Source organism: Pecten maximus, chromosome 1 (genome assembly GCF_902652985.1).
Source record: "Pecten maximus chromosome 1, xPecMax1.1, whole genome shotgun sequence".
NCBI classification, from domain to species: Eukaryota; Metazoa; Mollusca; class Bivalvia; order Pectinida; family Pectinidae; genus Pecten; species Pecten maximus.
The window spans coordinates 11,177,903-11,205,257 of record NC_047015.1 but is presented as its reverse complement, the minus strand read 5'-3'; the positions used below and the strand labels follow the sequence as shown (position 1 = coordinate 11,205,257).

The 27,355-nt window shown below is 35.7% G+C and overlaps 1 protein-coding gene across 2 annotated transcripts; it reads left to right on the top strand.

Moving 5' to 3' along the window:
* The first annotated feature begins 86 nt into the window (after nt 1-86).
* On the top strand, nt 87-27,056 carry LOC117324701 (hepatocyte growth factor-regulated tyrosine kinase substrate-like). Of its 2 annotated transcripts, none has more exons than XM_033880622.1 (16): nt 87-201; nt 8,552-8,636; nt 9,112-9,187; nt 10,081-10,173; nt 11,791-11,911; nt 13,033-13,154; nt 13,425-13,549; nt 13,839-13,923; nt 19,130-19,228; nt 20,826-20,918; nt 21,285-21,461; nt 22,104-22,314; nt 22,893-23,065; nt 24,466-24,603; nt 24,840-25,440; nt 25,634-27,056. In XM_033880622.1, exons 1-16 carry the CDS (start codon nt 165-167, stop codon nt 25,846-25,848), a joined length of 2,451 nt encoding a protein of 816 aa, XP_033736513.1. In that variant the 5' UTR covers nt 87-164; the 3' UTR covers nt 25,849-27,056. The 2 variants fall into 2 exon arrangements, with proteins under 2 accessions (XP_033736513.1, XP_033736514.1); XM_033880623.1 differs by having other exon boundaries at nt 13,839-13,920; nt 25,634-25,864.
* The last annotated feature ends 299 nt before the right edge of the window (nt 27,057-27,355 follow it).

Genomic DNA, 27,355 nt, shown 5'->3' with positions numbered 1-27,355 from the left:
AGCAACCAAAATAATATTTTGACTGAAATAGATTCTATTCATAAATCTGTCCGGAAGTATTATTTTCTATGATGTAAGCTACGCAACATTCTCACGAGACTGTGAACTTGAGTCATTTCGCATAATTTTGGTGTATTTATCGACAAAGACGTCATCTTTGAAAGATGTTCTCGAGAAGCTCACAGTTCGACAAGTATTTAGGTAACTCATAATCTGTATAGAACGACATTTCTTCTTTGAAATGTGTAAAGTAATGAGATCGACACGAACTTCATTATGAAATCGATAGATTATCTAATTTCCTGATTTTTTTTTCTGAAACGAGAGACAGCATTTTCTCCAAAACAAAAACACTGGATAGCGTAACAAATTTTGTTACACACTATTTATATCTATCATTATATGACTACATAATATGCATGCTGAGAGGTGAGAGTAACAGCACATGTATGATATTGTATTTAATATTATGCATGTGCTATATATATGTACGTCATGTATTATCAGTACATGCTATATATAATATGGTGGTTGCTGGAAAAGGATTGGGGAGGGGAGAGAGATTTATTGGTAACAGGGAAATGGAGTTAAACTGTTGGAGGTGTACGTATTTGAAATGGACTGATCAACTGCTTTTATTATAAATTTCACATGTACAAATATATACAGAGTTATGCCCAAGTTTCATATAGCCCTGACACCATGTCTGGTGTAGGGCTAGAGGCTGAGAGTACTATATGAAAACATTGAATTCTCTGAGACAGATTTTGTCGCTAAGATTTTGTTGCAGATGAAATACATGCAGACATGACTAAGTCTAATCACCCTATTGGAGCGAATTCAAGTCGTTTCGGTACTCGGTCGTTTCGGTACTTGCGCAAGTTGTTTCGGTACTTGCGGAAGTTGTTTCGGTACTTACGGAAGTCGTTTCGGTACTTTGCGAAAGTCGTTTCGGTACTTACAAAAGTAGTTTCGGTACTTGAATATAAGCCAATAGTGAACGTCTTAAGACCATGTTTTGACGATTGTTGTGCTATTTTTACCAAGTATCCTAACTGAACAAAGGAGAAAACTCTAACAGTCAAACAGAATAAACGTCCCAGAGATAGACTACGTATGTATTATGAATGACTCTATTTATTCCGTTCGGGCTAAACAGAATTGCTTCATTGTTCATGGTCCCTATTATTATCATCTTAAATCCGTCACAACCTACGATTAGAGTCCCTATAAATGTCAGAGGTTTGAAGACATACGCCATGGCTATTAATTTGATATCTTCCTCAAAATTGAACCGCGTATATCTATTCCTGCCAATTTCGGTTGTTTGAACAAGTTTTGATGAAAATTATTGTTTGCAAATAACAGAGCCATATATAGAGAGATAAGTAACATTGCTATTTCCCTGTACAAGTGGTGGCTCCCTTTATTCGTGACCACTCAAGCATATCCCTTATCGAGAGCGCCTTGTCCCCTATCAAACACACGCGAGCACCGGTAAATCGGGCTTTGCGCATGTGTGTATCGATGTACTGGAACTTATTCGACATGTTCTGGTTAATCCGCCATTACGTCAGACCAAAACATCGTCAATTTTAAATACACACAAAAAGCACATCGTTTTATTTAGGCCACTACAAAAGTTACCACATTAACCAAAAACTATCATACTTATGGGATATAGTCTTATTAATCATGCACATTGTTGTCATTAATCCGTATTTTCGAAAACCCCATAGGGACTTTTTCGAAAATTGGAGATTCCCGCCGATCTTTCCTGCGTTGTGCTTGACTTTCATACTCAAAATACAAACACTTGGACAGCAAATTGTGATATATCTGATATTGATGACACTTCTGCACTTTGATATTAATAAAATTAAAGCACAATTTGATCTTGGTGATGATTTTAAATAGAAATTATCGATAATTATGTGTCTGGTTTTCACGTTTTCTCCAATATGGCGTCTAGTGAAGACTGAATCGAGCGACCGCAAAGGATTGTGGGAAGGTCAGGGGCCACCATGTACACATAGGGGCAAATAGAGAGTGACCAATCTCTCTGTATATATGTCTCTGCAAATAATATAAATTTATAACAGTGTTACTTGCTGTTACTTGCAAGTGCTGGCGAGAATGGATAGTCAACAGTTCATTTTGAGTACAGGTCTTATAAATGACAAAAAGAAAGAATATTCAATGTTATGTTTTTATTTTCATATTCCTATTTAAAAAAAACAGGTAACAATAAATACAAAACAGTTAACAGTAAACCCTCATTCATCTTCTATACGTTACACTCATACACTCATTCATCTTCTATACGTTACACTCATTCATCTTCTATACGTTACACTCATTCATCTTCTATACGTTACACTTATTCATCTTCTATACGTTACACTCATTCATCTTCTATACGTTACACTCATTCATCTTCTATACGTTACACTTATTCATCTTCTATACGTTACACTTATTCATCTTCTATACGTTACACTTATTCATCTTCTATACGTTACACACATTCATCACATCAAATCACATAGTCACAGAAAACCGTGAAGGTGTGAAACAAAATAAGTCCGTGACAAAAACACAATTAAACACATATATATATTGTATAACTTATAAGAATACATAAACGTGTATGGAAAGAAGCTTTGTACAAACAAATTTACGCACTATCTACTAGCTACTATTGTTTTTCATTTAGATGAAATAGCGTCTATTGACACATTTGCAATTCTAGCCAAGAAGGGAAGCGGCCTTCCTCAAAAACTTGGATGTTGAGAGGTTCTGTCTTTCATATTCTTTCCAAAGTGTGAATAGGCGTCTTTGTGATTTTGAAAAACCAATAAAACAATTTACTAAGTATATGGGGATGTATATATAACATGTAAAACTAATAAAACAAATTACTTAGTAAATCGGGACGTATAAATGAATACTAAGTATATCGGGACATATAAATTACTAAGTATATCGGGACGTATATATAACATATAAAACTAATAAAACAAATTACTAAGTATATCGGGACGTATATATTACTAAGTATATCGGGACATATAAATTACTAAGTATATCGGGACGTATATATAACATATAAAACTAATAAAACAAATTACTAAGTATATCGGGACATATATATTACTAAGTATATCGGGACATATAAATTACTAAGTATATCGGGACGTATATATAACATATAAAATTAATAAAACAAATTACTAAGTATATGGGGACGTATTTATCAAATTAATCATAATAATTGATAATTTTGAGAGTGATACTCTCATTTTTAGTTGGTAATTATTAGGTCATCTGACCCAAAGGGTCAGGATGACCTATAGTCATCGTGCTTCGTCCGTCGTCGTCCGCCGTGCGCCGTGCGTCGTGCGCCGTGCGCCGTCCGTAAACTTTTTCTTTCAAAACGCTACTCCTCCTTAACCCTTGGGTGGATTACTTCCAAATTTGGTTTGAAGCATCATTGGGGGAGGGCAATCATATTTTATATAAATGAGGCTGGTCTGACCCCTGGGGCCAGAAGGGCGGGGCCCCAAAAAGGGAACTTAGGTGAATATTGCTATAAAATCCTACTCCTCCTTTACCCTTGGGTGGATTACAACTAAATTTGGTGTGAAACATCATTGGGGGAGGGCGGTCATATTTTATATAAATGAAGTTGGTGTGACCCCTGGGGCCTGAGGGGCGGGGCCCCAAAAGGGGAACTTTGATGAAATTTTGCTATAAAATCCTACTCCTCCTTAACCCTTTAGTGGATTTCAACCAGATATGTTGTGAAACATCATTTGGGGAGGGCGGTCATATTTTATATAAATGAGGCTGGTGTGACCACTAGGGCCTGAGGGGCGGGGCCCCAAAAGGGGAACTTTGATGAAATTTTGCTATAAAATCCTACTCCTCCTTAACCCTTTAGTGGATTTCAACCAGATATGTTGTGAAACATCATTTGGGGAGGGCGGTCATATTTTATATAAATGAAGTTGGTGTGACCCCTGGGGCCTGAGGGGCGGGGCCCCAAAAGGGGAACTTTGATGAAATTTTGCTATAAAATCCTACTCCTCCTTAACCCTTTAGTGGATTTCAACCAGATATGTTGTGAAACATCATTTGGGGAGGGCGGTCATATTTTATATAAATGAGGCTAGTGTAACCCCTGGGGCCTGAGGGGTGGGGCCCCAAATGGGGAACTTTGATGAAATTTTGCTATAAAATCCTACTCCTCCTTAACCCTTTAGTAGATTTCAACCAGATATGTTGTGAAACATCATTGGGGGAGGGTGGTCATATTTTATATAAATGAGGCTGGTGTGAGCCCTGGGGCCAGAGTGACGGGCCCAAAAAAGGGAACTTTGATGAAATTTTGCTATAAAATCCTACTCGTCCTTAACCCTTTGGTGGATTTCAACCAGATATTGTGTGAAACATCATTGGTGGAGGGTGGTCATATTTTATATAAATGAGGCTGGTGTGGCCCCTGGGGCCAGAGGGGCGGGGCCCCAAAAGGGGAACTTTGATGAAATTTTGCTATAAAATCCTATTCCTCCTAACACCCATAGTGAATTATTACCAAATTCGGTGTGAAACATCATTGGAGGAGGACAATCATATTTTATATAAATGAGGCTGGTTTGACCCCTAGGGCCAGAGGGGCGGGGCCCCAAAAGGGGAACTTTGGTGAATTTTTGCTATAAATCTACTTCTCTCTAACCCTTGGGTGGATTAATACGAAATATGGTGTGAAACATCCTTTGGGAAGGGTGGTCATATTTTATATAAACGAGGCTAGTGTGACCCCTGGGGCCTGAGGGGCAGGGCCCCAAAATGGGAACTTTGGTGAATATTTGCTGTTAAATCCTAATCCTCCCTAACCTTTTGGTGCATTACAACCAAATTTGATGTGAAACATATTAGGTGACGGCAATCATATTTTTTAATGAGACAGGTTTGACCCCTGGGGAAAAAAAGATGGGGCAAAAGGAGTGCTTAGGTTAAACATTTCTTAAAAATGCAATTCCTCCTTAATGCCTTTATTGATTACAACCATATTTAGTATGAAACATCATTGGGGAAAGGCAATCCTAATTGATATAAATGAGTCTTGTCTGACCCATTGGGACAGAGGGGCATGCCCCAAAAATGGGAACTTGGCTAAAATTTTGCTTTATGATGCTGCTCTTCCTGGACAAGCTAAATGGATAAACACCAAATTTGATCTAAAACATAACTGGCTGCGATAAATAATTTATGGTAATAATGCTGGATTGGGGTGTGTGTCCCTGCTGTAAGTGTAAGTGTTTGTCAGATGACCGTTAAGGCCCATGGGCCTCTTGTTTCGAGCTACTCTGATTTACTCTGATCTACTCAGTTAAGAACACAACCGTGATCACGTTTGAAGTGCGATGTGCGTGATTGTATAAACAAATCAGACTGTAAGGTAAACGTTAAATAAACAACCAACAACCAGTTAATTATCATTATTTAATATCACAATGAAATACCGAAACAACTCTTAAAGTACCGAAACAACTTTTAAAGTACCGAAACTACTCGTAAAGTACCGAAACAACTTTTTGAAAATGCCGAACCGACTTCCGAATAGTACCAAAACAACCGTTCTTTTTAAAGTACCGAAACGACCAGGTACCGAAACGACTGTACCCCTATTGGAGCACAATGGAGTGAAAAGAAACAAAATACATTTATTTCTATTTAGTCTGCGATACCAGTAATAATTTGTAAAAAAATGTAAATATAATGGGTTTTGGGAAATAATATGAATAGTGTTCTTGATTTCAACTATCTAAGAAGTGAAACACAATAATGATATTTGGTCTTTTCCAGTGGCGTAGCTAGATCTGTTTTGATGTGTACGCAGATGTGGGGTGGGGGTGCGGGTATGGGAGTGTTGGTTGTGGTTGGTTGGTGGGGTTAATGGAGGGGGACATGCCCGCTCACCGCTAGGGGGTCTGGGGTCTCCCCCAGAAGAAAATTTGATTTTTTTAAAGGCCTTTCGGGCACTATAACATGTTTTAGTGCCAATTTTCTGGTATAATAGAATAAAGAACAATTACTAATTGTAATGGAAACATTAACAAAAGTCCTCCAAATGACCCCGCAGTCGTACTGCTGTTTTCGCCATCTCTCAAAGCAACTAAACACCAATTTTCAACAAAATCAAATAATATTTAGACTTCGACAAGGCTGAGCCTAATAAATGACGACCATTCTGTTAGAATGTGAAAGTTAGGTTACGAGAGTGACCGGTGTCCCATGATGTATCTAGATACCAAATTGCAGCAAAATCTGACAATATCTCATTCTGAAGAAAAAGAAGAATGTTTTCGTGTAGTTGCATTGTTAACTTACCGTATTTGACCTAATAAGGGCGCCCCTACCTTTTTTCAAGGAAATAAATCTTTGACTGAGTGTCAAAATGGTGTTCAAAAGTAATATTTCGTGTGATATGTTTTGCTACTTGATGTGTTCAATTTTCCTCAGCAAATTAGGTAACTGGCCAGTTTTCGCCACATTTTGTCTATTCCTTCAGATGACATGTCAGTGCAAAGAGCACCCGAAACTAAACACACATACAAATAATAACTTACCATCTTTATTTGAAGATAAAGCAAAAGACTTCATTCTTGTTGATAAATAACTTTTGTTCAGAACAGAAAGCTAGTAAAAGACATGGTAAATCAATTATTCGGTCAAAGAAAACGATGTCTGATATGATCTGGGAAATCACCTGTGTCTATAATAGAACACAAAATACACACGTTCTTTGGTCTAAAGATCAGCTGGCATGGTTTACAAGTTTACAGGAATATTCAAGTGATGTTTAAGCTTAATATATGATAATGAATAAATATCTTCATCTTGAATATTTTTATGACTGAATATTTTACCGTTTCCACTATCCACTAGGGCTGTAACGAGTACCCGGGTGACCCGTCACGGGTCGGGATCAAAACCGTTTGAAATTGTGTACCCGAACCCTGAAACTTTGTACTAACATAGTAATAACTATATAGTTCACCGAAATACACATATATATCACATATAGATAATTAAACATTGTTTTTAGTGTTCTGTAAACATGTCTCCTGTATGAACAGTTACATTTACTGTAATAACCATACACAAGCCTCGCACAAGTCATGGACGTTAATGATAGTATAAAACTGCTCACTTTCATCATGTCGTTTTCGTATGTTCTCTTTACCTGAGTTATTACGGTAGAGCTGTGTTTCCGGTCATGCACAAAACAAACTGCACATATGTCAACCAAACAACACGGCTTCCTTGATACATATCATGACTTCATCAGTAATGTTCTACTAAGAAGTAAGAACTATTCAAAGTATTCATTTAACACAAACAAATCCATGTTCATAATATCGAAGGCTTCTCCTGTTCTAGTTCTAAACGTCCGTACAGGGCTACAACTTACAAGTCTACAGCCAACGGGTAACCGGGTACGGGTCGGTTTGTAAAGACCGAGTACCCGGTGGGAAAAAATTTGTACCTGTGACAGCCCTTGTTTCCACAACCTTGGGTATTCTGCTATAAGGTATAGTCTGTTTCATAAAACTTCAGAATAACTAATCTTAATAAGGGCGCCCCACTGTCAATTACCTGTGCCCTGCGCCCTTATTAGGTCAAATACGGTACTATCCATGTGTTTGTCATCAGGGACAACTTAATGGTGATGTTATTAGTAGTTATTAGCAGTTATTCTTTCCCCTATCGCACTATGTCTTGAGTATTCTGGTATTTTCGGATTAGGCGTGGGGCTATGTCCATAACAGGATCCAAAAAAATGATACCTTTACCACTGTGTCAGAAACACAAAGAAAATCTCTTTGACTAGCTTTAAAAAGCTTTATATCTTTTGGCTAGTGGCTGCCGCTTTCTTCATTTTCAAATTATGTCTATGTGTTAACTTTCTCAAAGCTCAGTATTCTAAAAAATATACAAAAAAACCAATGACAATCAAAGCTTCAGGATTTAATTTTTTTTTTTTGAAAATTATGTGTACGCGTATAGGAAGCCACGTCCCTGTTTTCAGTCCAATGTATGGAATAAACCATTGATATGAGACTAAATGAGTGTTTCTGGATAAATAAATAATCCATTTATCCATATATGTAAGGTAGGTGTTCTGTCATGCCATATATATGTTTTGTCTGCACCAAAATCTTAGCAACGTTTTCATATAGTAGTGTGCTCTGGTCCTCAACCAGATATAGTGTCAGGGCCAGAGGAAACTCAGGCTAACTGTACATGTGTTCAAATCTTATGTAGACAACTACCATAGCTCTAGCTCACACTTCATAATTAAATATTGCTCCAAGCAAACTGTACTTAATACAATGTATGATAATTTTCTATATCTATATTCATTGTCCCCCCTCCCAACCACCACCACCACCAACCAACCCACACACACACACTTACTCAACACACACATTAAAAAACTCGCTTTTTTATTTTAAGTTTATGATGTTTCCATTTATTTCAGAGAAAGCAACTAGTCAACTGTTACTGGAGCCAGACTGGGATTCGGTGTTACAGATATGTGATTCCATAAGACAAGGCGATGTAACGTAAGTATTACCATAACTTGGGTCAGATTGGGATCCACATTATTGTCAATTGTTATACATTGTATAGGATTCTGTAAGACAGGTGATTTAGTAAAAGTGTCACAACTGGATACAGTATATGCTAAATGGTAGGGGTATTAATATATAAATATGCAGGTGTGTTTTGTTTTACAAAATCCCTCATATAACACCAGCCATGACTTGAAGAAGAGGCCTATCAAAGTTACTATTGGCAGTGTTATCATTAAGGACAGTTGATTAAGGTTACAGGGAGAATACTATTTTAGTTGGGAAACTTTACCTACAAGTAAGAATTGATTATTATTTTATTTCGTTATTTTTATTTCACCAAAACATGGAAATTTTAATGTTTTTTGCAAAGGAAATATTTTGCATTTTATTCATGTTTCATATCCTATTAGGGTATAACGCATGCTATAGTAGTCAATTTTGAAATTGTGATTCCAATTTTCAGCCCAAAGAATGCAATAGGTGGTATAAAACGGAAAATCACAGCAGACAATCCTCACGTGGCTCTTTTTGCCTTGCAGGTAATTATTCAATAATTTATTGTACATGCTTATTTGCATATGATTTTTTCAGAGTGAAAATATTCAAATAGGCAGAGTTTGGTTTTGGCTCCTTCCTAGACACATGTGCATTGTCCAGTTAATATGGAAAAAACAAATTATAAGGATACTTTTGCAAAAATTAAAGTGTAATATGAATTAAAAAATTAATTTAGTAATTGTAATGTGATTTAGAATGAATACCGAAATACACATCAATTTGAATTTGTTGAAGACACTAGTATTGTTCATTGGTAAGTGGATATTCTTCAATGACTAAAAATAACTGCATCATCACTGCCTGTAGCTAATGGTTATTATTGAAACAAGAACTATCGAAGGAATTGCACAGTTCAGTCTTAATGACGTTAGGATTGAAGTTTGTTTGTGTTTGAATAAGGTGGCAACAGTTGACGAAAAATATGTGTGTGATATGCCCACTAAACACATCTGGAAAAGTATAGAATCTTTATTGTACATTATTCAGTAAAAATTTAAAACAAATGTACATTTTAAAAACATTAAAACAATTTTCTTACATGCATACCCATGCAAGATAATACAAAATTTGGAATTTCAAAGAACAATAGAAGAAATTTATTGACCCACTTATTTTCGTAAAAAAATTTTTAAAGGTGGTCACTGCCCACATTGATAAGGTATGCGAAAGCTACCAAATTTCACTCTTAAAGACATTGTTGAGATAGGAAAATTAGTTCATAGTCTGGATACAGGAATCTAGACTAGTTGAATTTGCTATTTGCTTTAACAGTGACCACCTTTAAGTGGAATACTACATGTCATAAAAAAGTATAATGGAAAGTATAGATGATCTATATACTGACCAATTAACACATATTGTTTGTGATGTATAGGTGTTGGAGTCATGTGTGAAGAACTGTGGAGGTGTAATCCACCAGGAAATTGCCACAAAAGAAATGATGGAATTCTTAAAGGATCAAGTTAAGGTAAGAGGGCAAAATAGCTAAAGGCTTAAAGTGACCTTTGATCAACCAACAATGATTTGATGCATTTGTTGAGAACTTCCCAATATTGCTGACATGTGTATGGTATGCTTGAAGGTCACCTTATATATAATTATCATATAGAGTAGACTCTGTCTAAACCAGACTCCATTGAGTTTATATAATTTGGCCAATTTGTGGAGTTTTGAGTCTAGCTGCCTATATTATTTCAGGTACAATCATAGCTACATAATATAGTTGTGTTATATATGTAATTAAATTATACACACAAATCATAAAGCCATTATAATATACGGAATTTGCTTGTAAAGGTCTTTGACTATCTTTTGAATCAAACTCACCGTTATCTTCTGACATCCAAATAAGGTAGATACTAGTCATCTTTCTTTTCAATTTTATTGATGAGTTTAGTGATCTCTGTTGTCCAGCTCATCTCATATTCATTTTCTGTTCTCGATATCTGACTCCTCATCTGTGTCCATACCATCATAAATGGCTGACACTGTCAAGAAATGTAATTTCCAGTTCTGAAGAAATACTCTAATTTTGAGTTAATTTTCAACATTAAGAAATACTCTAATTTTGAGTTAATTTTCAACATTAAGAAATACTTTAATTTTGAGTTTATATTCAACATTGGTAGTGGTTGAGTTATCAATAACATGAGCAATATATCGTCATACCCTTTTTCCTCATCTCTATATTTCACATTTGAGATGAGGTCTCGTTTGCATATTTAAGCAGTTTGTTATTAGAATTGACATAATTTCATACATTGCAGTATGTTTTTATTATGTCAGGCAGCTTTGTTAATTATACATGAAAAGAGTTCAGGTTTTTGGCCACAGATCAAATTCATGGTTTGGCTGTTCATGAGCACTTTGATACCCCCAGAACGAAGCTGACATCAGTTTACAGAGTAGAAATTCTAGTATAATGGAACAGGACCTTGAAATATAGCTGGATTTCAGAATAGACAGAGTTTAGATTAGGCAGGTTTAAACTACAATAGATAAAAAAGGAATTTTGCAGGACTAAATAATTAATAGGTTTAGACAAAGATTAAGATAGGACAGAGTCCAGTTTAGAGTCTACTGTACTATCTGTAATAACCAGAAAGTAATCATAACTTTTAGGTATAGTGTCAAATTTACCTCTATACTCCACACAGCTTCCCATTTCAGTCTATACATAACCCGCTCTTCTCAATTTTCAAGTTGTAACCCTAAACTTCCTCAATTTGCCTAAATAAGTGCACCTTTGTTTCCATACGTTATCCATACATGCATGCATTAGTGATGGAAGTTGAGATCACTGAATTGAGTAATGATGTTGGTCTGTTATGTATATGCTGCTTCATTTATGTTTTGTACATTGACTAGGATTGATTGGTTCAATATCTGTCTACATAATCTATAACTACTCAGTAGATCAATTGAAAGGAAACAGTTTATTTGTTGAAATATGTTTCATGAATACTGTGACCATAAGCTATTTTACCATGTCAGAATTAGTGTTATCTGTACATCTGACATTTTTGCTATAGCAAACCCCAGTCAAATCTATAAACCTACGTAACCTTGTTCTCTGAATTCACAGGCAAGACAAGACCCAGTCAAAGCCAAACTCCTTGAGCTGATACAGGTGTGGTCACATGCATTTCGCAATGAACCTGTGTACAAGGTTGTCCAGGACACATTCCACTTGATGAAGATGGAAGGTGAGGCATGGTCACTTTATCTACCCAGCAAGACTTTGATCTGCTAGGTCAACATACAATTCTATGAAGTTTTGTTAGGGCATAATCAACTTCACGAGTGAAATTTTACCAGAATTTTAAAAGGATACATGAATTTATTATTATTAATAGAACTATTTAGTGCATTTTTGCCAGTGAAATATAGAAATTGATCAAAGTAATAAAACTTAAGTTTTCACTGCAGTCATGAGCAGTGAAAATATCAGATTTTGCAGTGAAAATATAAGATTTTGCAGTGAAAATATATTTTTTTTGTTTTTGACCAATCAGAACAAATCTTAGTATTCACCTCATTGAAACTTGCCAATTTTTCCAGTTGAAGCGAAGATAGATTAATTGGTTATTTTGCGGTATTTCTGAAATACTCGCTTTTGACAAAATGCTCACTTGACGTTAGCTATTCATACACAGATTCTCTGGTGAAATAAAAAAAAAACGATTAAACTGTGCTGCTCAGTCCTTTCAAAATGGCGTCGTCAAGTTGACAAGAGATGACGTCATGAATTATGTTACTGATTCCAGCACTTTTTGACAATATTAATTTTTTGATGTTTTTAATTTTGTTTTGAAGTATAAAAAATGCAATTAAAAGAAAATTGAATGGTTTCCCATTTTATATAACATGTTTCACTCGTATGACATAATATTTCGACATTTTCCACTCGTGCTTCGCACTCGTGAAAATATCAATATTCTGTCATACTCGTGAAATATATGTTATATTTAACTGGAAACATTTCAATATTCTCTATTTAATATACCAGAATTCCATTTCAATTTCAATGCAAACATTAATATTCCTAAATGTATCAAAGTTACAAGGTAAAAGGTTTCCAGCCATAAAGTTTGGTCTGAAAATAGATTGTAGAAATGTCAATATAGACAGGTAATATCTATATGTTCAAAGGATTTAAAAATGTTACAGATGTCCACTGATTTGATTACATTGTACAGATACCAGATTAACCTTGCTTATAAATATGTTTTCTAATACATGTAACAGCATACAAAGTCTGGAATACTTTGCCTGTACATATTGCCAAGGTATACCGGGTAATAAATGTCACATGATTCCTTTATAGGGTACACCTTTCCAGCCCTGAAGGAAGCAGATGCCATGTTCACTGCAGAAAAAGCCCCAGAATGGAAGGAAGGTGATGTGTGCAATCGTTGCAGGACAAAATTTGGCACATTCAACAGACAGGTAAGTAAATACTAAGTATGCCTTGTTAAATGTTGGAAATTGTCTTTGTGACAGCAGCTACCAGACTATGTACTAATACAGCCCACACTCTCTTAACAATATAGTATCCAGTATATATCAAATAGTTTTGAAACAATGTATCCAGTATATATCAAATAGTTTTGAAACTACATTGTTCACCTAAAATTGGCAAGTTCAGTCATGAATATGAATAAGGTATTTAAAATTTTGAAAAGAAGTTTGAATAAATTCTGTTGGTTTTCCTTACAGCACCACTGTAGGAACTGTGGTGAGGTGTTTTGCTCCAAATGTTCATCTAAGAATTCCATCATACCTAAATTTGGAATTGAGCGAGAGGTTCGTGTCTGTGATTCCTGTTTTGACAGCATCAACAAGTAAGTAATTTTGTTATCATTTTACATATCAACATTAATCGTCTTCGTCTATCATTATGTGCTGTGTGTTTGTCAAGTCTACTCTATTGTCATTTTGATAATAATAATGATTTTGATAATATGATAACATGTATAGAGCAATCTTCTACATAAAGCAGTCATTTAAACAGTGTTGAACTGATGATAGGGAACAGGCACTTTAGTATCACAAATTTAAGGGAATAATAAAAAGCTTCAATAGGCCTACCTATGTAATAACCTATGTAATTGTGTTGTTTGTGAATTTCAGACCTAGTGCAAAGAAAAGCGAGGGTGGGGAGGATGATCTGCCAGCTGAGTACCTAGCGAGTCCCCTGTCCAAACAGTCCCAGGTAGTAAGTTCTGCTAATAATACCTTCTTCACAGGGATGTTCCTGGCACAAACAGCCAATACCCTCAAGATGTCTGGTACCTACCATTGCTTGGATTTAAGTTGATATTAAAAAAATGGTAACTGGAGAAATCTATATGACTTGGCTGTAGACATTAAAAAGTCATTCTGTGTATTGGTATAAACATGTAGGAATATCCCTGTGCTGTAACTGGGCTTACCATAACCTTACCTCTTGCTTATTATGAGCTTGTTCTTTTACATTGAAACTCCATTTAACATATACAGTAAAACTCGGATAAGTCGAAGTCGACGGGACCAAGCAAAATATTTGACTTATCTGATGGTTCGACTTATCCGTGTCCGTTTGTATATGGAGACAAAATACCCAACTATATCATCGGTTGCATGCAGAACAAGTACTTGATAACGTAATCGAAAATAAGCAATAAATATAAACAAAGAAATTAATAAATTGTACATTCGTTTATCTAATAAACAGTATCGGCACAGTTACAGATCAAAACAAAGTTCATGCGTAAAATCATCTTTGACACAGACACGCGATTTACACAAGGAGTCGTACAATGACAGCATAATATGCTATGAAAACGATACATACATTATAAGAATATAAATGCATATATTGTACTCATATTATTTCTCTTCAAATCCGTTTATATTGTTCTACAATTTAACAATATGAAACAATAAACAGTTCAGTAAAATTTGATCGACCGTATGCCTGCTGATTGTGTATGAAAAGCGAAGGCTGCGGTCAGTGTTTATCAGCTGCATGATCATGCATTGCCACGATCTTTTGAACAGAGTAAAAACATCCGGCATATCATTGTTACTATTGCATCGTCGTATTCAGAATTGAGGCATATATAAATAAATCAATGACAGACAAGGATTTTTTTCTGTGAATTTTCCGATGGAAGATATGTAATTTATCGTTTACTTTTTCCTTACTTTTTTTGGCGGCCATATGTGAATCAAAACAGTAAACAGAACACATATATTGATTTGTAGACTAAAACGTGCAAATTTTATTCTTAGTTATGTATACCTGAACGTATTTTCTTCACCTGTGCACCTGTATAAACAATGGGATGATGTGTGAATGACAGCCAGAAACTAACAATAGGCTCTTGTTACACCATTACGGCTGATCGGTCACACTCGGTCAATCAGGCGAGGTCAGTAAATTTTACCCGAGACAGCATGACGCCTTGATGTTCGACACAAATATGGAAATTTTGGTATAGTTTAGAAGGGAGGTACCACAAAATATATTCAAATTCCACACTTTCTGACATCAAATACAGTTTTTGCCTCCAGATGTCCCTACCTTCACTGACTTTTTGGACAGCCTAGTGTCCAGCTTAACCTGGAAAATACTTTTCTATAAAGAAAGAGCGATAAAATACCATGGATACAAATCGAAAGAGCGGCAACATCAGCATAACATTGCTTTATAACATTGGTCTTTGTGAAAATTTGTAATCCCTTCACAGGCCAGTCTACAGAAACTGGACTATATGGACTTTATTTTCATCTCAACAACGGCGTTATCAAAGGCAACATGTTTAATCTAGTGTTTTGCAGAAAGTTACTTGTTTATTGTGCACTGTTGGTATTTGAAACACTCCGGTTTGGGACATACATAGTTTACATAATTAGACCTTCACCCACCAGACCAGTACCGAGTACATAGATAAAGGCAGGGCTTCTCCACTTTCTTCTTTGATGACATTCCAATGATTTGTATTTCCTCCAAAACATATCTGAAGATGCTGCCTTTGTTATAATCATTTTCCCTTTTTTTGGTGGTAGACTTTGTTGTCGTTTCCTTTCCAGCACCTTTGCTTTGCCATTTTTGTATGCATCTGTTTAGAACATCAGCTTTTGCACTGCGCGATATCATATGGGAGCCTCATTTGCATGTTATCTTGCCACGTAATGATTTAGATCAGTCAGGAATGTTCATCTGTATTTTTGTAATTTCACATTTTTTTGGAATCAAGTGTTAGGTAAAATTTAACTAGGGTTATAGACAATCTTTAATACTTTAATTTAATTTAGTTTGCTCTGGCAAAGACCACCTTTAAAAAGGCAATGCCACTTTCTTTCTCTAACTACAATGTATCTGTTATTTTCTTTGTGATCTCCACTTAATGAATCAAAGACAATTTGAACTAGAAATTAGAAAATAGATAATTTGACAGGCTTTTCACCTACTTAGTACAAAAGACTTAAAAAAATAGGCATCAATCCAAATTCTACAGTTGTTATTAAGTCTCTAATACAGCCACCATTAAAAATAAGAGTCAAGAAACAGTATTCAAAAGCAGGAGTTGCCTCCCCTTGTCCATAAAAATAGAAAAGTATTTAATACAATAGAAATTTGACCCTTCCGAAGATTGGAGGTTGACTTTTGATGGTTATTCTTGTTTATTCACAAAACTTCATATTCGAAATTTGTACCCCTTGTTGATGTTTGATGTATGTGTGAACTTCCCTAATAATGCTTTCATTTGAACATATTAGCAAAATATTCTCGTAATAACTGATCAATATAAACAAACATACACATACAACTAAATACTTATTTCAAAATATAGCAATATCAATACAACAAAATATTGATAAAAATCATATTGGTAGAGTTGACAATGTACGAGGAATACAGAAAAAGCTAATCACAAATCCAATAGACGTCCAGCAAAATTGAAATGTGAGTCTATTCCCTATTCTTCTTTTGCTAAGTTCCAACGAATCAATTCTCCTCCTAAGGAAATCATGAGGTCTTGCTGATTCCAGTCCCTTTTACATTTCTTTTTTGGCAGAATTTGTCTGCGTTTTGGCAGGCACATATGCTTTCGTCATTCCGCCATTGTTGTTGTTGACTGATAAACCACCCGTTGCATTGTGGGACTAATTTGGATAGAAACTTGGTCTGTTGGACCCAGTTTTTATTTTTGGGAATTTCCCCTATACTTTTATAAATACACATTTTCCTCACGGTAATTATTAGGTATATATTAAGTCTGAAATCTGTAAAGAGGTCAAATGATAACATTTATGGATATTTCTTTGGGAGTATCAGTATGTGGCTTTAAAGTTTTAACCTGTTTGAACCCTGTGACCTTGAATGTAGGTTGAGGTCATTCATTTGAACAAAATTGGCAGCCCTTCATTAAATCAAGCTGAAGGCCCAGTATCAAGTCCCTGGGCCTCTTCCTTATTGAGAAGAAGTTGCAAAATGTAAATTGGGACATTATGCTGATAGCTTCTTAATGATATTACATTTACCCTATTGTTTCTCAACTTTACAATTTTATATCCCTTTGACATAATTACCTAAATAATGTTAGATCTAATATAAAGACACCATCGAGTATATGCTGTCAGAATAAATAAGAAAAAAGACAAAATACACATGTGTAGTTGGGATGATTTAACATCTAGTACAGTTACTGTAATGTAATGTCAAGAGTATGACCAAAGTTTGGCATCATTGACCTTATCAGGGTAAGTACTTAACCACTAACATTGACCCAAACTTTCTTAAAAGAATTAGTTAGAAAAAACAATCATGACCATAATGACCAATATATGCCTTGGATAGTAAATTAACTTTCAGGAATTTCATTTCAAGAATGCAGATATATACCTAGAAAACAAGAATGCAGATATCTACCAAGGCAAGAAGAATGCAGATATCTACCAAGAAAATAAGAATGTCTGACAAAATTGTATTTTAAAAATCATATATTAGATGGACCATTATCTGTTGCACTATCATCTATGATGATGATGGTACATGGGTTGTTTAAATCACTTTTATCCATTTTGGTTCATTTTATGGTAATCGCCCTCTTTTACCAGATTATATAAAAGCAACTCTGGTTAGGACATCCCTTTAGGATTCAGACTTCCACTATCCCTTAACATCTCTCAAGTTCCCCTTGGTCTTTATATAGCTCTACATAATTTTTGAGACTGATTTAAGTGAACATGACTTTAAGATTTTTTTATAACAAATTAATTTCTAGAGGGATCTCCAAGAAATTGCATGCATGTTTTTTTCTGTTTATTCCTATTTGTAATTTAATGTTATCAATGTTCCTCCTCAAATTACTTACTTTTCTGAAATCCATAAAAATACAGCAAACACACACAGAAATCCATAAAAATACAGCAAACACATACACATACACAAAACTTATACTTTGGTGGGTTTTCTCAAGGTTCTCCTGTTTCCTCCCACAGTAACATCACAAACACACTTCAATTCAGTCCAGCAAGAGCAATTAGTTTAAGTTGCTATATATTCTGTTGCATTTAGTGTTAAATAAATCAAGTTTATGTTTTTTTTATTCTTTGTTGCTTATTTTTGGTTTTATTTTATGACATGACCTTTGAGAAAATCCCCGAATCTGAATCACTTACACGCTTGAGGTTTGCGTTACGGTGTTTACAAATCGTTGTAAGGACCGTGATTAAATTCCAAGATGGCGTACAGGGTAAATAAAATTGAATGTTAAGCGAGACGGGTGATTAGAAGTTCATCTACTGCTGTTGGTAACGTATTTAGTCAGTAAATATTGTTCACCTGTTAGGTTACATAATTTGAGTTATAGTTGGCTACAAAGATATCGAGTCGTCATTTTCTCAACGCTGTATTAAACAGCTGGTGTTCTTCAGGTGCGAGCACCGAGTCTAATAACAATGTCACGGATTAGGACCTAGAGAATATTTTTTTTGCGAAAACAAATCTCCACAACTAATGATTTTTCTGGAATACCAGCCATTTGTCTTTTAGAATGTCTTGTGCCAGGGCCAGAGGAAACTCGAGCTAGGGTTATATAATGTACTATTGTCTATACGACAATGGAGAAGTGTAGCCTGTAGGTTCGGTACAGGATTATAGGATAATAAGGAATCGCATATCCGGACTTAATGCATGCAATAAGTAGTGCATAATGCCAATGATACAGACAAAATATCATGTTATATAAACAATACCCCTGTAGACTGTTCAGTTCCGTTTAGTTAGATTACTAGATTCTGTTCAAAAGTTTTAAAAAGCACATTAATCATCTGCATAAATCTACTAGATATAGGTCATCACATTAAACTAAGTGGTTCCATATTGTTTCACATACTGGCATACTTAAATGATTCAATGTTGGTTAATAAAGGTTCCTCAACAAAAGACTGAACAAGAAATACAGGAGGAGGAAGAATTACAGCTGGCCATCGCCCTGTCTCAGAGTGAACATGAGAACAAGGAAAAGGAGGTAAATACAAGTATATGTTCATCTAGTAAGGCCTTATAATATCCTATAATAAATCGGCCAGACAACATCTTACTGTATTTGTTATAGGAGAAATGTGAACAGGAACCACTGTATATATTCCGAAATTGTCACCAGGCAGGACATATACGGACATATACAGACTGGAATTGTTGATAGGTGTAGTGGCTCAATCTCTCATCTCTCTGTCCTTCTGTTCTTATGTCTCTCTGTAACTAATTCTTGTATCGCTATTTCTCTTGGTCCCTAGTTGTGCATATTGCAAAGGGATGGTTCTTAATTTCATATGAATGGATAGTTCTCAATCAGAAAAGAACATGGCTGACAGGCGGCCATCTTTGATTTTGAGTTTTTGACAATTGAAGTTTGCTTTTAGTAGATCAAATGTCATATATAGGTTCCCCTTGATCCCTAGTTATGCATATTCCTGTATAGCACCAATTGACAATAAAATGGCCAACAGGCAGCCATCTTGGATTTTGGCAATTGAAACTTCATTTACAGTTTCTTAAAGTACAAAATGGCCATTATGGGTCTTTCTCATATTTGAATGTGGAATTTGGATTTTGACAATTGCAGGTTTCTTCTGCTATATAGTGTTATATAAGGTCATTAAGTGTTTTGAAGGAGGAGTTAAAGAAGAGAAAAGATCGGTCTTTCATTTGACCTATATGGATCATTCAATAGTGGGTGCCAAGATCCCTCTGGTACCTTTTGTTTATTAATTTAATCCCCTTTTAACTTTAATGATCTAAATATACAATACAAATGCTTTCAAAAATGAAATTGTTTTATCTGATTTTAAATTCAAATCAAATGATAGTAGTATATTGTTTGGCCCTTAATGACCCCAGCCCTGTCGATGAGCCATAAAACCCAAACAAACAACCAACATCTTTATGAAATCACATTCCCAGGGTCCGTTATTTATGTACTACACAGATGAGGCCTAAGTTGAAGGGGGAATTACATTGCTTTGCTCTTCATTGTTCTTTGATATAACATTTACCCCAACTTTTGCAAGAAGAAGGGGTGGGTATATATATGGTAGTATATGTACTTTGTGTGTCCGTCCATGATAACATTAATATTGTACATACAATATATCATGAAACCCTCAGATATTAAGTTCTTGTTGACACCATAGCATCATACCATTAATGTTTACACCTGATGACGTTTTGGTGGTCATCAGACCAGACATCAGTTAAAGGTGAAATGTCACACTTTACCACTTCTGAAATAAAAAAGGCTTTGTACAAGATATCTCTTAAATTCCAGTATAGTTTCAGTTCACATCACAACATGAAATTCAACACCTGATTAGACTTTGGTAGTCATCAGTTAAGGTAAACGGCTACACTTTAAACAAGCAGGCACATGTTATATCTCTTGAAACCCTGGACAGATTCTTTCTATTGATAAGGGAGATAGGGGTTTATCTATGTGAAGCCCCACTCATATAATTCTGTCCTTCTATCCTTCTAGAGTTGATCTTTGACAGTGTCTCACCTGCAGCCAAGTAAAAGTTAGGGGTATTCAAAGGCATTTATATATATATATATGATATTTGTTTCAGAGGTCACGTTTGAGGAAGAATTACGGTCTTTACAGTGGCAGTACTAATGAGCGACCGGCTTCTCCAGCCTCTGAACCAAAAACCCAAACCACAGTCAGTTTCTTGTTAATCTAGTTTTTATCTTTTATTTTCCTACATCATTGTTTATGAAGATTATTGTAAGAAATTTCTCTTGTTCTCTTATATTAACAAGGCTTTGAGAACTAAGAGTATATACAGTGTTTATATACATATTGTTAGGATTTAATACAAATTTATACCATTCACTGAAGAACAAATTTGTGAAGTGTGTCACTTTAGATAAGCAAGATAAATCAATAATTTTGCTGAAATTAACTAAACTAAAGATATATCACTAAAAGGACTTTGATGTTGCACAAATATATATATGTTGAAAAACTCAGACATCTAATGTTCATTATTATTCATATATGATTAAAACATTAATGACTTTTTCAGACTGTGTCGGCACCTATGATAGACACGGCGGATATGGATCCCGAACTTGCTCGTTATTTGAATCGTAATTACTGGCAACAGCGATCAGAGGAGAATAAAAACCAAGCTCCCACTACCCAGCCCTCGGCCCCAGTGGTTGCTGCAGAACCGAAAATATCTGGAGGAAAAATTCTTGAGGTAAGCATAGACATTTACTGTCTACCTGGAATTGTAAAGAGATTCATGCTCATTACTTTCAAACAATAGCTCTAAAGAAAAAGATATGTAGCTGAACTAATACAAAAAAAGTCTGGTGTACATACCAGCCTCTGACCAGGTGTGATGTTACCAATTTTTACTCTCATGAAAAATCTTGTCATTCTGCAATAATGGTGAACAAAGAAAACTGATACATAAAAAAAGTGTAAGAAGTGGTAAAATATGTTTAGGTAATCTTTAACAATGTGTTCAAATAATGTCACACTTGATAATGAGGCTGAGCTGTTGAACAAGCTTGGTAATAGGATATTCTGCCATAAACATTTGCTTCATAAAATGTTATTGTGTATCAAGTAAACACCTTTGTGTAAAATAGGAACAAACTTTGATGACTGTGTTTTTTCATCTACATCTGAAATTATAAAAAATATATGGCTTTGGAGTGAATAGAAAACTTGTTAGTCAATATCTAAAAGTGACATAATCACATGTAAGATAATTCCTGATATTTAATGGAGTGGATTGAAGACAGTTTAGTAAATATTTCGGAATAATAGTAAAGGTAGAAAATAATGCCATAACAGATAGACTACTAAATAGATTGTTGAAATACTTGTCCAGTCTTACCAGAATGGAGAATCTGAGGATGACCAAGAGCAGTTCCTACGAGCACTCCAAAGTAGTTTGGAAATCTTCGTTAACCGCATGCGTAGCAATTCTCAGCGTGGTCGTAGTATTGCGAATGATTCGTCGGTGCAGTCATTATTCACAGTCATCAGTAACATGCATCCTCAGCTGATGAAGTACACACAGGAGCAGGAGGATCTCCGAGGTAAACATACATTAATTTTGTGGAAATTCTTACAAAAGTTTTAAACTTACTTTGAAACTTAATAGGTTTTATTATTATGATATCGCCCCTTGTTTCTGAAGAACTTTTGAGTGTTTTCCAGTGATCTCCTGTTTTCTGCAGATTTCTTTGAAACTTACATGATGAGCTTTGTAATCATGATATGTAGTTGTGATTAGAGTTGGAGACCAATTCCTGATTACTTTTATTCCTCAAATGGTGAAGAAAATTAAACATTGACTTTGTACATGTTGATAGGTGCAAGTTACGGCATACCACCTGACCACTCTTAACGAAATGCAAATCTTATTTCATTGCAAGATAATATCTAAAACCATATGGTATTCTTTGAGCTGAAAAGAATATCCTTTGTTTACACCATAAGTTGCAGTCTTTAATGACCTTAGCTGTTAATAGGACATTAAACAATACTAAATCAATCACTTAATGTTCCAGATAATTTTTAACAGGTTTTGAAGCACCTCAGAAAAATATTTCAGGTTTAGTTAAGGGCTAAAAGTATCCTTTTCTGATGTTTTTCATTTGCTTTGTGTTTCCAGCTCACTACGAATCTCTCCAGGATAAATTGGCCCAGCTGCGTGATGCACGAGAAGCCTTGAATGCCCTGAGAGATGAGCATCGTGAGAAGAAAAGACGTGAGATGGAGGAATTAGAGAGACAGAGACAGATTCAAATGGCACAGAAACTGGAAATCATGAGACAGAAAAAACATGTATGTTTTCCTAATTATCTTACAGTTGGAGTGTTTTTTTAATTCTAATATATTAGATATCCAATGTTTGTTTTAAAAATGATGTATGAAATATTTAATCAATACTCTGAGGTTTAACTGAAATCTTAAAGTTTTCCTGTGTGACAGTTCTGTGTGATGTGTTGGTGTACTGTGTGTGACAGTTCTGTGTGATGTGTTTACTGTGTGTGACAGTTCTGTGTGATGTGTTTACTGTGTGGGACAGTTCTGTGTGATGTGTTTACTGTGTATGACAGTTCTGTGTGATGTGTTTACTGTGTATGACAGTTTTGTGTGATGTGGTTACTGTGTATGACAGTTCTGTGTGATATGTTTACTGTGTATGACAGTTCTGTGTGATATGTTGGTGTACTGTGTTGACAGTTCTGTGTGATGTGTTTACTGTGTATGAAAGTTCTGTGTGATGTGTTGGTGTACTGTGTTGACAGTTCTGTGTGATGTGTTTACTGTGTATGACAGTTCTGTGTGGTGTGTTGGTGTACTGTGTTGACAGTTCTGTGTGATGTGTTTACTGTGTATGACAGTTCTGTGTGGTGTGTTGGTGTACTGTGTTGACAGTTCTGTGTGATATGTTTACTGTGCATGACAGTTTTGTGTGATGTGTTGGTGTACTGTGTTGACAGTTCTGTGTGATATGTTTACTGTGTATGAAAGTTCTGTGTGATGTGTTGGTGTACTGTGTTGACAGTTCTGTGTGATATGTTTACTGTGTATGACAGTTCTGTGTGGTGTGTTGGTGTACTGTGTTGACAGTTCTGTGTGATATGTTTACTGTGTATGACAGTTTTGTGTGATGTGTTGGTGTACTGTGTTGACAGTTCTGTGTGATGTGTTTACTGTGTATGACAGTTCTGTGTGATGTGTTGGTGTACTGTGTTGACAGTTTTGTGTGATGTGTTGGTGTACTGTGTTGACAGTTCTGTGTGATATGTTTACTGTGTATGACAGTTCTGTGTGATATGTTTACTGTGTATGACAGTTTTGTGTGATGTGTTGGTGTACTGTGTTGACAGTTTTGTGGCATGTGTTGGTGTACTGTGTTGACAGTTCTGTGTGATATGTTTACTGTGTATGACAGTTCTGTGTGATATGTTTACTGTGTATGACAGTTCTGTGTGATATGTTTGCTGTGCATGACAGTTTTGTGTGATGTGTTGGTGTACTGTGTTGACAGTTCTGTGTGATATGTTTACTGTGTATGACAGTTCTGTGTGATGTGTTGGTGTACTGTGTATGACAGTTTTGTGTGATGTGTTGGTGTACTGTGTTGACAGTTCTGTGTGATGTGTTGGTGTACTGTGTTGACAGTTCTGTGTGATATGTTTACTGTGTTGACAGTTCTGTGTGGCATATTTTTGTAGGAGTACCTTGAGATGCAACGGCAGCTTGCTCTTCAGCGACTACAGGAACAGGAGAGGGAGATGCAGATGAGGTTTGAGCAGCAGAAACATCTCACTCAGATGAGGCAGTACCAAAATTATGGCTACCCACAGGTTCCAGTAAGTAACACTGGCTATTTCTTAGTTATCCTACAGTTTAATTATAAATATATATCAAGACTATACATTAACTTACCTCAGAATGTCAGTGTATGTGGTAGTTTGCAATATTCCTTGCTCAATGTTGTATGGTTATAATAAGCTCTTTACACTTTGCATTTGCCTTTAATTTCTGTCTTTCTGTTGAAAAATTGCAGCAATGATGGTTGTGTTCATTGCATATTTCTGTTTTGTAGCAGCAATATGGCCATGTGCCACAGGTGGCAGGAATGATGCCTCAAGGACCTGGCATGATTCAACAGGGCATGCCACCACTACAGCAAGGTATGCCACCAGTTCAAATGCAGGCAGGAATTCCCCCCGGAGCGAGTCAGGCATTCAGTCCTGGGGGATCATTAGATGGGTCCCCAGTACACCAACTACACCAACAGCCACACAATTATGCTCCTCAAGGAGGCATGATCCCTGCTGGTACCTCAAACATGGGTGTGGCCCCAGGAAGCATGGCACAAGGACCAATGAGTCAAGGGAGTATGGGTGGGGCACCCACTCAGATGGTGTCTAGTCAGCAGATGTACACACAGCCTGGTTCACAGCCAGGCTACAGCCAGGCAGGTGCCCCCTATCAGGCTATGGCTTCAACTCTGCCAACAGCCAGTATGTCAGGAACTTACCAGGATCCTAGCATGGCTGGACAAAACTATCAACAACCACTTCAGTATAACCCCACTTCCTCCCCTCCTAACAGTCTGCCTTCACAAGGGGGCATGGTAGTGAATCCAGGATACACAGCGCCTCCAACTCAAAATATGGATTACCAGGCATTTAACATGCAAGGTAAGGGTCATGAAAAGTGATGGCATGTGATTGGCCAAGCAAAGATTCGGGGCTTAGATTGTTTAATGACCTTATGAAGCCTTGAAACATATATTGTAGTACCCTCAGTTTTACAAAAATAGATATACTTTGTTTTAATATTGATAACTTTGTTTCTTTGCTGAAGTTTGTTTTTGTTTGTCTATTGTTGCAGGCATGGCTAGTGCACTGCCTTCCCAGACCCAACAGCAGATGTACAACTCACCTCAGCAACCACAGTATGTTGGTGGGGCCCCTGCTCATCACCCACAGGGCCAGTACCAGCAGGGGGTTCCCCCTCAACAGATGGCCCAGGGGGGTCAAGCTGCCCCTTCACAAGCACCCCCACATGTACAACAAGCAGAGGGGGAGTTGATCTCCTTTGATTGAAATGGATGACTTTAGAATGAATGACTGAAGTTCTTTCTTTCTTTTCTTCAGTAACTCCAATAACTGGTCCTTTCTATTTATACTGTGTAGACAGTAAGTGTTCATTTATACATGTTAATGTTTTTGTAATTTTAATTTAACTATCAAAGATTAGCAATCAGCATATCTTGAAGCTTAATTCAAATCTTTTGTTGGAAAATTACTGTGATATGTAAAATATTTCCCTGAGTATTTGAGACTTGTTGCACAAGCTGTACACATGTTTATTTTTATTGTCTTGATGATATGATAGTTATATTTATCTGATTAATCCTATTTATAACTACACAAAAACATCTATTGGATGAATAACTACGATTATTCAAGAGCTTCAGTGTAAATATGTTTTTGCTTCAGTGTATATCAGAGCAGTAAGCTGAATTTTGTAAGATATCAACATAAAAAGCAAACTGTTAGACTGAAATCTCAACACATTGAAATGCCTTGTCTCCTATTTATGTTTAAGGTCAGGTATTGATAATGCACTAATGCAGTCACAGTGAAGGTGTTTGTATGTGTCTGTGCTGTGTAGCACATGCTTTGTTAAAGTAAAAATCTCTGTGCTCTTCATGAAAATGATTTATCTAAATTTTCAAAATATTTGATTTGATATTTATGATTTAGCAAACACAGGACAAATTATGACCACCATTTATATTCTGAAAGTTAAAAATTGTGTCTAGACCTAATAGATCTAGAGATTGAAAAATAATTTGTGTGTTCTGTTGATGGATGTTCATGGTATGCTTTATCTGTAGATGTGGATTTTAGGGAATATTGAAATGCTGGTATTCCCCAGTGAAACAGGTAGGTAGCTTTGTCCTGTTGGAAGTTTAATTATCAGAAAAAAGAATTGCCCAAAGACATCTCGATGTAACAAAACCGATTTGTTCTTATTGATATCCTTTTTAATCAATGTTCTACTGTATGAGGAAAGAAGTCCTGTTGGACTCAAAGAGATGTGAATATTAATTGTTAAATATTGTTGTAAAGGATCCACAGACCTTTGCTAGGCATAGAGATGTGTCCCTCATTCCAAAGGACTTGGCACAAATGTACACAGAACTAATGAGTTGGGAACTTGTCAAATCACTGTGGCATGTTCAGTTAGTTTCTTTAAATGAAATGCAATATTTGTTTCATATTTCAAGTTGACTGTAAGTATATGATTAAGATGTTTTGTGGATCATATAATTGTATCATTCTAATTCAAATGGTATTTCATTCTAATAAATATTACAAATACAAAAAAAAAGATATTTTGTTGAATCATTGATACAACCCTCAATTTTGGTTTGTACTATATGCACACGATACATGTAAATCCAAATGAATATTTAAATGGAGGGACAGCTAAAACTAATTACAAACTCGATAGGCATTTATAAGATATATTTTCTTATCTTATAAAGACCTATACTAGGTATTTTATCATTTATTCATGTGTATTCAGTTTATAACTGAAAAT

Excerpts from the sequence above, each read along its gene's own strand:
- LOC117324701 (XM_033880622.1), top strand. The coding sequence starts at position 165 with ATGTTCTCGAGAAGCTCACAGTTCGACAAGTATTTAG. Across the intron at positions 13,550-13,838 it reads TGTTTTGACAGCATCAACAA|ACCTAGTGCAAAGAAAAGCG; the intron begins GTAAGTAATTTT and ends TGTGAATTTCAG. Across the intron at positions 24,604-24,839 it reads ATGGCTACCCACAGGTTCCA|CAGCAATATGGCCATGTGCC; the intron begins GTAAGTAACACT and ends TCTGTTTTGTAG.